Source organism: Octopus bimaculoides, chromosome 5 (assembly GCF_001194135.2).
Source record: "Octopus bimaculoides isolate UCB-OBI-ISO-001 chromosome 5, ASM119413v2, whole genome shotgun sequence".
NCBI classification, from domain to species: Eukaryota; Metazoa; Mollusca; class Cephalopoda; order Octopoda; family Octopodidae; genus Octopus; species Octopus bimaculoides.
Genome location: NC_068985.1, coordinates 104,689,533 through 104,700,846, shown reverse-complemented (window position 1 = coordinate 104,700,846; position 11,314 = coordinate 104,689,533). Strand labels below are relative to the sequence as shown.

The 11,314-nt window shown below is 36.4% G+C and overlaps 1 protein-coding gene across 1 annotated transcript in view; it reads right to left on the bottom strand.

Annotated features, from left to right (window-relative positions):
• Window positions 1-1,888: 1,888 nt before the first annotated feature.
• The window catches only part of LOC106881314 (uncharacterized), an 82,757-nt gene continuing 73,331 nt past the window's right edge, over window positions 1,889-11,314 (bottom strand). Inside the window, exons 5-9 of the mRNA XM_052967883.1 lie at window positions 9,573-9,989; window positions 8,326-8,666; window positions 6,342-7,376; window positions 5,324-5,360; window positions 1,889-3,512 (exon numbers count right to left, since the gene is read on the bottom strand). Coding sequence (XP_052823843.1) covers window positions 3,271-3,512; window positions 5,324-5,360; window positions 6,342-7,376; window positions 8,326-8,666; window positions 9,573-9,989 — 2,072 coding nt within the window. The 3' untranslated portion in view covers window positions 1,889-3,270. The remainder of the gene's footprint in view (window positions 3,513-5,323; window positions 5,361-6,341; window positions 7,377-8,325; window positions 8,667-9,572; window positions 9,990-11,314) is intronic.

The following is an 11,314-nucleotide window of genomic DNA, read 5'->3' as shown; positions in this document are numbered from 1 at the left end:
AAATTACAGAAATACGACAACTTTAACATGGAATAATTTATGGATTTCTTTTTTTTAAAAGAAGACTAAGAGAAAAAGATGTTTTATATGACACGTTCTACCAGTGTTCCAAGTTTCAAAGTGTTTCGTTAATGAAAAATGTGGCCCCCGTTTTAAAAAAGATCCAAAATTTTTACCCACCTTGAAAATCTTAATTTATAAAGATTGATTTTGACTTAAAATATTGGAAAGGACAACAGTAAAATAGATCAACTCTCAGCTAATTTCAACCCCATCACCAAAGCTATTTCTTTCAACCATGAATTTCTTGGCCGTCACTCACTAGTGTGTATAAATAATCTGGTAACTTGAACGACGCTCCTGCTAATTGTTTTAGGTATGTACGGAGTAATGAGCAGACACAGACACGCTATCAGACCTCGCACGCTTAATCTAGTAGAACATCCAGAATGTGAAAGATGAGTGAGAATTGCACCAGCATCTGTTTTCGCTGAGTAGACAGGAGCAACGTGAAATGAAGTACCTTTCACAATGAAATAACGCGGCATCGGGCCCAAGGATTGAACCTACAATCTAATGATCGTGAACACTCTAATCACAAGGCTACATACCTTCATTTAAAACTTAAAATTTCACAATTTAAAAAAAAATATTTTGTTACGGTACCGTTTGGCTGAGAAATTTAACGTCATAGTTTTTCAGCCATGTGGCGTATGGGAGCCAATCTGCAATATACAACCTTCTATCTTGTATACAGGAATGTGTACTGAAGAGTTGTCTTTCTTGTATCACTTTGCGCGAGTAAAGCGGATTTAACTATCGTAAAATGAGTGGATGCTTAAGCATACTTAAATGTAACGAGCTAGGAAATTGTACGTGTCTAGAGGTTCGAAAGGGGACATAAACGATAGCGAGTTGTGAGAGATGAAATCCATAGCGTGCGGCCGGCCGGCCAGGCGAGGTACCCACAATTTGCAACGAGTCACTATATATAAAAGGTACATCGCTAAAACACTTAATCGTCAAATTACTACCAAATTAATTAGTTTTGTCGATTAAGAACTCAATGATTAATCCATTTTGAGAGGTATTTTCACAGTTTAACACCTTGTCAAACTTTGGATTCATTCATTGCCTAAGCCTTGTGATAGTGTCCAACTCACACCAGTAAATTATTCACTTATGACATTCAAAATCTCAAAGGCATCCATACATTGCCCGTCTTTCATTATTAGTTTCTCTCTTTCTGAACATCCTAGGATATGCTTTGCAAGCTCAAATACATTGAGCTTCATACTCCTTTGATAATCTCTTCTCACATGATTCCATGTTCTGTTCCACTGTGTGGTACCTTGGGCGTCTTCTATTATAGTCTTGGTCCAACTAAAACCTCTGCGTAGATTCGGTAGCCAGAAACTGAAAAAAGTCCGTTGTGCGTATATATATAACCATACACGTACTTCTGGACTATTTTTCCTTCTCTCCAGCCCTTTTGTCTTTCTGACAAAGAGCCATGCCCCCTCCTTTTTCCATCTTCAATATTCATTGCATACATCCTTTTGATTTTCATTTTTATTTACCTGTGTGTGTTCCTTTGTGTCTGTCTCCTACCACTACTGGACAACTGATGTTGCAATGTAGGTCTCTGTAACTTAGCAGTTTGGCAAGAGACAGAATGAGTACCAGTTTTTAAAAATTTAAATACAAGGATCGATTCATCCGATTAAAATTCCTCAAGACTGTGCACCAGTATGGCCACAGCCTAATGACTGAAACAAGTCAATATATATGTTTACTACAAGACTAAACTGAGTACCTCTCACTTCTGCAACTACCAAACAAAATATCACCAACATATTGAAATAATAACACAGTACGAAAGAGGACAGAGTGTGGAATTGTTATTTACTGCAAAAAATTATTACACGGTTATACAATTTAGGTGATAATTTTTAATGTAATGATTAATTTGAGGAAAGATAAACAAACATTTGTACCCCAGCCCCAAACTGGGATTATTTTTAATAACAGTGTCACAAATGTATTTCTTTAATCCTTTTTTTAGTGACATCATGTATCCTATACAGGGTTTTTACAGTTGGCATGTTATGATCTGTCCAAACATTATCAGATTTACACCACCTTTTGACAAGAGGTTTAAAATACTGTCAAAATCAAAATTCTGGAAGAAAATTAACTTGAACTGACATAAATTAAGATATATGACATATACTTTTTAAAGTTTAACGTCCGCTTTCCATGCTAACATGGGTTCTGTAAAGGAAAAATATTTGCTATAAAATCTAGTTATAAATAAATTTCTAAATTATAAAATTATTTTGATTTCTTGGCACTTGGTTGAAATTATAAAATGAATAAATTTTATGTTAATAAAGGAATACAAGCACATTATTATTACAGCTCATGAAAAAGGTTACAAAAAAACAAACAAAAGCAGAAATATTACATTGCTGTACTGATTTGTGAATAACAATTAGATGATTAGAATTTTACCTGTAAAAGTAACCAAAAAAAAAGAAAGAAAATTGTAATTAGAAGATACACATCATTTATGATTCTCAAAAAGTAGGTTTTACTCTTTTAACCAAGGAATCAAATGTAAATACAAGATTTCATTGTGTCTGATGAATGTGAACTCTTTCAGTATCTGAAAAAGCATATTTTAGATAAGGGAATCAACACTTTTCTACTTCGAAATTGTTTTATAAGCAAAGTAATAATGAAAAAAGATGAAACAACAGTATCACAAGTGATTGTCGCAATAACTTCCATTTTTTTTTTCCCATATACTTGTAGCTTAACTTACTACAAAACTAAGTTATGAGTTTCTTCCCTAGACACAATTTCAGCTTCAGAGACAAAAGGGAAATGACAATGTATGATATTTATACATTGAAGGGCTTGGTGATGAAAGTGAAGTGATATAAAAATAACTGGAAGTGTGGAAACCATTAAGTGTCAGATTTTATAAGTGAAATTTTAACATAATTACTAAACCAACAATGAAATATAATAGACAGGAATTGGAAGGGAGCAAGGATTAAAAAAAAAAATGAACGATATCAATATATTATTAATTATACTTAGTAAATCATTTGAATCTCAATCTTTTGGTCAGCCAAGTAGTTTGTTACTATTTCCTTATCTTCTGCAGATATCTATCAACAGACCATTCAAATTAGATCCTGAATTCCGACTTTCTAAAGGTCTTCATGTGCATACTTAGAAAACGTGTATAAGTCTTGACTTCTAGCTGCTTGTATGTTCAAAACTTAATAGTCCTGCAAGTTTCCATAAGAGACTAAAAATCGCAAAAACATAAATGAAGTTCTCCAAAACCACTGTGAGTGAGACTTCTTCATTGTCTGTTTGAGTTTGCACTGATACTGGTGCTGTGTGAGACTTCTCTTTGTCTGGTAAATTTGGTGTGGAATAATTTGACAATGTTGCTGTTGTTCGATGCCGGAGAAAGGATTGATCGTCTTTTGGGGCTGGAAACACAAAAGAGAGAAATAACAATTTGAGCTACTTGGATTTCATTATTTAGCCATAACTTAATGTTTATAACTATTTACACTACTTTAATCTTTTAGCATTTAAACTGACCATATCTGGCCCAAACATTCTACATGTCTTATGTTGCAACTCACCAAACTGGGCCTTTCACACCTATCTTACCTCTAAAACTAAACAGCCACATCAGTAAAATCTCAAAGCAACAAGATAATGCATGATGAATTCAAAACATTGTGATAAAATAAGCATTACACTTGACAGATTCACCTGAATGATAAAAGGTTAAAATCTGCCCATTCTTTGATCATCTTCTGGTGAACTGTTTCTATCATTAACATACTGTTATTATCTCAGTTGTTTAATGGTTTTGCAGATACAGAACTGGAGGAGTTTATTTTAATTTACTGAATAAATGTTGGGCAATGACAAATGACCAAGACCTTTGGCAATATGTCATGCTTGAGAAGAAAACCTATCAAGTCAAGTGAAACCATAGTTATGGTGGATACTAGTGGCATGTAAAAGCACCCATTACATTCTTGAAATGGTTGACGTTAAGGACATCCAGCCATAGGAACCATGCCAAATCAGACTGGAGTCTGGTGTAGCCTTGGTCAAACTGTCCAATCCATGCCAGCATAGACAATGGATGTTAAATGATGATGATGATGAACAGAAGCCATACTTTACAACAATTTCTAACATATTTTAATCACCATCATCATAAGTCTGGCATCATCTGCTCTCAACAAGTTGAACACCATGACCACCATCTTGGTCTTTCTTCATTATATTTTAAGTCTGTCCTGTTCTACATATTCATTGATAAACTGTCACATATTGTAGGATATCTAGAGTTGCCAAAACTAACTCCATTTGCATCTGGCAAATGTTTTGTTGGGGCAAAAGTAGAATGTTGCTTGTGTATACAGGAAGCAATTTGAGATTCTATCAAAATCATACCATTTAAAAAAATACCACTCACCAAAATAGAGGTGTATGTGTGACCATTGAATTGTTAAAGTGGTTGGTGGATCAGATAGATTACATCTTCGTACTCATGTCACCTTTCTGTGCTCTGAGTTCAAATACTGCCAACGTCAACTTCGGCTTTCATCCTTTTAGGGTCAACGAAATACCAGTCATTTACTGCGGTTGGTACTTCTCTCCTTGAATTGGCTGCATTGCCTTGTGAAAAAGGTCACGAGGGAACCATTCACAGCATTCCTTCTTCCAGAAATGGGAGAAGGGGTAAATGAGGGGTTAGCCACCTCTTAGCATAAGTAAACTAATATGGTACTAAAACTGTCCAAGGACAAACCAATGTATGGCAGAGCACAGAACAGAAATAAAGATTATTTTTAACAGACAATATCTACATTTAGTTATGTGCTTGATGAAAAAAATGTGAATGAATGAATAAATAAATAAAAAACGGGATGGTCATGTCTGGAATGCTTTTGATCATAAATCTGCTCAATTGTGCTTGATATGGTAGGGATTAATAAGAATGGTTTTCAGATTTATGGACAAGGTTAGAAATTTTGGTGGAAGAAGGTTTGTCAGTTCCATCAATTTCAGAACTTGTTTGGTACAATAGAGGTGTGAGCAAAAGCAGGTATATAGTTGCTTAATAAGAGTGAATACTGCAAACCATTTTTCCTAATGATCTAATGACTCTGCTAAACAAATGATTATCAATAATATATATAATGAGACAGATTCAAATAAGCCAGATGTTTGTTTCTAAAATATGGGTGAGAAAGGATTATTGGATTTATCTTACCTGATGCTGCTCCAAGGTGGAAATTTTGAATTGCCATCTGTAGAGAGAATTAAAATTCAACATTTGCAATTTAATAAATTTAATAAAATTCTATATATATGTATGTATACATAATGGTTTTAGGACTATTTTAAAGCATTCGAGAATTTGAAGATATCTTTTTACTAATGTAAATATAGTTGTAAATAATATATATTGGTCTTTGTGACTGAATTTAGTAGACAGAAAATGAAAAACTTGGCGAATGAATGCGAGAGAGAGAGTGAGTGAGTTATCGTCATTTAACGTCTGTTGTCCTTGCTGGCATGGGTTGGACAGTTTGACCGGGGCTGGCAAGCAGGAGAGCTGCACCAAACTCCTGTCTGATCTGGCATGGTTGTATGCTCTTCTTAATGCCAACCACTTTACGGAGTGTGCTGGGTGGTTTTTACATGGCACTGCCTAAGCGCCTTCATGTGGCACCGGCATGAGTGTGTATGCATGCATATGAATATTTGTGTATGCATGCATATGAATATTTGTGACCAAAACAAGTAAATGGTAAAGCCTTAAATGCGTTATAGGAATCACAATATATATACATATATTGCGTGGCGCCTTGGGCAAGTGTCTTCTACTATAGCCTTGGGCCAACCAAAGCTTTGTGAGTGGATTTGGTAGAAGGAAACTGAAAGAAGCCCGTCGTATATGTGTATATATATATATATATATGTATGTGTGTGTATGTTTGTGTGTCTGTGTTTGTTGCCCCAGCATCGCTTGACAACCGATGCTGGTGTGTTTACGTCCCCGTAACTTAGCGGTTCGGCAAAAGAGACCAATAGAATAAGTACTAGGTTTCCAAAGAATAAGTCCTGGGGTCGATTTGCTCGAATAAAAGGTGGTGCTCCAGCATGGCCGCAGTCAAATGACTGAAACAAGTAATAAAGTAAAAGAGTATATATATATATATATATATATATATATATATATAACATAGGTTAGAAAAGAATAAGATAAAATCAAAAGGTACAAGTACCTCATCTTCTTCAATTGTTCTTTCAATAGAAGCTACTTGTTGGAGCAGTTTCTCTGTAAGATCCTCTTGTTTCTTTGGCTCTTCTCTTACAATAATCTCCTCCTCTTTTACTTTTTCTTCCAGGTTTCTTTTCACTCTCAAGGGAACTTTTGGGTTTACTTCTTTCCCTCGTAGTTCTGATAGTCTTTCGACTAAACTGTCTTCGCTGTCATCCAAAGATGGATAGGCGTTTACCCGTTCAACAGTCTCTGCTCCTATTATCTCTTCTACTGCCTCTCTCACATTGTCAACACTTTCTTCAGATTCATCAGACTCAGGACCATTCTGGTTCTGAGTTAGAGTGCTTTTAAAGAAATCATCAATTTCTTCTTCTTTTTCTGAAATAGGCGTCAGTCTGACACCATGTTTATCAAAATCAAGATTATACTCCGAGTGATTGCCGGCATTGTTCTCATAGTCTTCATCACTGTCATCATCACTATCATTAACACCATCAAGCTCATTTAAATTTATGTCAATTTTGGGAAGTGTTCGCTTTTTGATGGATGGTCTCATTTTTAACGGTGACATGCCTAGATTATAATCGTCATTTTCATTTCCATTGACAGGTCCATTGTCAAGTATTGCTTTATTTAACTGCCTGTCATTGACTTCACTGAGAAAATCAACAAGGGCATCATTTCCATTTCTTTCATAATTGTGATTCTCTAACACATCACCATATGCTACATCTCTCTCAACAGTGTTTTCAGTACCATTTTGCGTTAAATGTTGTGGGACTTCAGGCAAGCATTGGTCCAGTTGCAGAATAGCATCATTATCCAACTGCTGATCCATCAGCTTCAAGTGATCCTCATTTAAATTCTGTAATTTCATCTTTGCCATTCGTTGAATCATATGAATCATTGACCGATCTTTGCGCATGCTTTGCAGGTGTTTTTTGCGAGAGATATGCTCTAAATACTCCTGTTCAGCATTCTCACGAGACGCTCTTTGCTTGCGGAACTCCTCTCTCAAAACATGAGCTGGAACAACCTGTAGAGAAATAGAAGAGAAAGAAGTACATAAACACAAAAAAAAAAAAAATGTATTTTATTCTGTATTATCTATGTTTAATATATGAGTAATCACTATAGACACAGACGTGGCTGTGTTCAATACCCTTGCACAGCATGAGGGACAAGTGATTTGTAAGAAGTTTGAGTTAATACCTTGGCATTGAAATTCAGTCAGCAGATTGCAGCCAGGCTCTGGTGCCACTTTCATGGGTTTTTATTTAACTGTATCAGAAACATCAATACTTGTTTTAATTTGGTATTTGTTTTATCAAAATCTATTTGTTGAACCAGTAAGTTACAGTTTTGAAATAATTGAAAATAACTGATTGCTGGTAACTTAAACATACACACACACACACATACATACACACACACACTCTCCTCTCTCTCATGATTAGTTTCCACCTACCTACAAGACATTGGTGAAAATATAGTCAAAGTGGTAAAATATATAATGCGAAAAGTCGTAAGTTAGTGCATTGAGCAAAAATATCTTACAGTATTTACTCCATCTGAGTTGTACAGATGTCGCACTTGTCACTTTTGTTATTGGAAATCTAAGGGTCAGTAATTGGCCAGTTGAAAATCTATAACCAATCACACCATTCTTCAGAAAATATATGATAAATAGATAAATCATTGCCACTAATGTCCATTTCCCATGCTGGCTTGGCTTGGACAGTTTGACAGGAACCCATGAGTTATAAGGCTACGTCAAGATTCAATATTAACTTTGGCCTGGTTTCTCTGGCTGGATGTCCTTCTTAACACCACTTTACAGAGTGTACTTTTAAGTGATGGTGGGGCACTAGCATTAGTAAGATTGTCTAATAGCCTGCAAGATAGTAAAAGAACAGGGAAAGGAAGAGCGAAGTCATTATTTCCACTTAATCACATCAACCAAATAAACAGAGGGAAAATGTTACCTCAAAGGAGACTAATGCCTCAAAGGAGCGTACAGCACTGGACTGTCGGGCAGCTATGGAAATGATATTCCCAGAAGCTTTTGGAACAATGGTTCCAGTCCATTTGTCTTTTTCACCTTTCTCTAAGTATGTCCAGCTTTGGTCTTCGATTGTAGCAACAGATTCAGCATTTGGAACGACGATGGCCATTTTTATATTCTGACCTTCTGCTAGTTGATTCACAGATGGTGAAAGGATATTGTATGTATCCTTACAAGCTGAGTATTTCTGTGGGTATGGTAAACATTCAGCCATTGGCCAAAAAGTTTCAAGAACTGAACAGAATACTTTTGGGTAGCCACCTGTGGAAAGCAGAAAATGTTAAGGGTGGAAATGTAAAAATTAGTCAGTAGCAGAAAATGCAAAAATAGTCCAGCAGTAAAAATGTACAAAGTAAAATAGTAAAAATAGTCCAGCAGAGAATAAGTTGAGATGGAAAAAGTAAAAAAAAATTAGTCATGAGTGGAAAAAGGAAAAAATTAGTCAAGAGTGGCATAGGAGTGGCTGTGTGCTAAGTAGCTTGCTTACCAGCCACATGGTTCCGGGTTCAGTCCCACAGCGTGGCACCTTGGGCAAGTGTCTTCTACTATAGCCTCGGGCCGACCAAATCCTTGTGAGTGGATTTAGTAGACGGAAACTGAAAAAAGCCCGTCGTATATATGTATATATCTATGTATGTGTGTGTGTGTGTATGTGTTTGTCCCCGTAACTTAGCGGTTCGGCAAAAAAGACCGATAAAATAAGTACTAGGCTTCCAAAGAATAAGTCCTGGGGTCGATTTACTCGACTAAAGGTGGTGCTCCAGCATGGCCACAGTCAAATGACTGAAACAAGTAAAAGAGAAAGTAAAAGAGAGTGGAAAACATGAAGATTAGTTAAGAGAAAAAGGCTTTCAAAAGCTGGCTGTAGAAATATTACCAAACTTTCTAGCATACATGTCAATGTGGTATATAATGTAAACGTTCAAATATTGTCAATTTCTTTTCTAATACAGCTGCATTTCACATGGAATTTTCGGTCCTCCAAAGTTGTCTTGGCATTTTTTTGGCAGTAAATTTTGACCTCAGAATTTGAAATCAGAACGTCTTTAAGATGGACGAAATGCCGCTAAGCATTTTGCCCAGCATGCTAACGATTCTGCCAGCTTACTGCCTTTATATTGATAATAATAATAACAATAATAATAATAATAATAATTTCCTACATACCGTCCTCTGTGTTAAGTTTGGCGAATAGATCAAAGCGGTAAAATCCAGGCAACGAACATCTTATGGCAAAGCTTACGATATCTCCATCTCGATAACAGTATGTATAATCAGAAACGTCATTCAAAGTGTTCTCTGATTGGTGAATAAGCTTACTGAAGTAATCAATATTGGCTGGGATTTTAATTTGAAAAGAACACTGGCCAGTAGTGGAGATTCTTTGATATCCAGGGGCATCTTCGACAAAGTGGAGACCTAACGAATGGAACTTTCCCATTGATCCAACTTTGTCGTTTGTCACCGATGGGTAAGGGTATACAACACCCAGGCCCTCGTTGCATCTCAACATGTAATTGCAAATATTGGAGAATTCGTTGTCATTTGGGTCGTTCTTGGCATACATTTGCAGTGCATACTGACCTGAAATGATGAATATATAATAGGTGACGACATACAACAATACCAAAAAACAGTGATTCATCAATAAACAGTAACGTCAACCAGAACAACAACGTCAGCAATGACCCTGAGGAAGGAGCCTCTACATGGTTGCTTGACATGCTGGAAATAAGGGCCAAATCTCCTTCAGTTACTTTATTACTATCATAAAGGAAAATATTAGATTAGCGATCCCGAACCTTTTGTGCGCTTTGGATCTGTTTCATGCAAGACAATTTTTCCACAGACGGAGGACAATGCATAAAACAAAACACAAAATGTAATAATATGTAATTTAAGTATTGGTACAAGGCCGGTAATTTTAGGGGAAGGGATACGTCGATTACATCGACTCCAGTGCTTAACTGGTATTTATTTTATTGACTCCAAAAAAGATGGAAGACAAAGTCGACTTCGGCAGAAACTGAACTCAGAACATAAAGATAAAAAAATAAGATACTACTACGCTCACAGCAACGTTCATCCGGTACAACTTTGTTCAGAACCGGTAAACCTGACACCTCCTCTGAGACGAAGCAGCTGCACACTTTGGACTAATCTGACGTGAGAAACTAGAGGAAAAGAGGCGTCAGCGTCATCTCAAACTCACCAACAACATAATGGGCAACTTCCCCTGTCATCTGTGTTCAAGGACAAGCCATTCCAGGATCTGACACTTTTCACATCTATCAACTCACAAAATGTAGGATACGATTCCTAGAGGACAACATCGTCTTCAACATTGATGGACAGCTTTAAGATAAGCTAATGATTACATATATGATACATATATATATATATTACATATATATATAGGCGCAGGCGTGGCTGTGTAGTATGAAGGTTGCTTCCCAACGACATGGTTTTGGGTTCAGTCCCATTGTGTGGCACCTTAGGCAAGTATCTTCTACTATAATCTCAGGCCGACCAAAGCCTAGTGAGTGGATTTGGTAGACGGAAACTGAAAGAAGCTCGCCGTATGTGTGCGCATGCGCGTGCATCTTTGCCCCCCCCCGTATCGTTTAACAACCGGTATTGGGGTGTTTACATTCCTGTAACTTAGCGGTTCGGCAAAAGAGACCGGTAGAATAAAGTACCAGGCTTTAAAAACAAAGAAAGTACTGGGATTGATTCATTCGACTAAAAATTCTTCGAAGGGGATGCTCAAATGACTGAAACAAGTAAAAATATGAAATATATATATATATATATATATAAAAATGAGAATGTGTGTCTGTCTGTGTGTGAATCCCTAAAACTCGAGAACTACGCAACCAATTTCATTCAAACTTTACACATGCCTTACT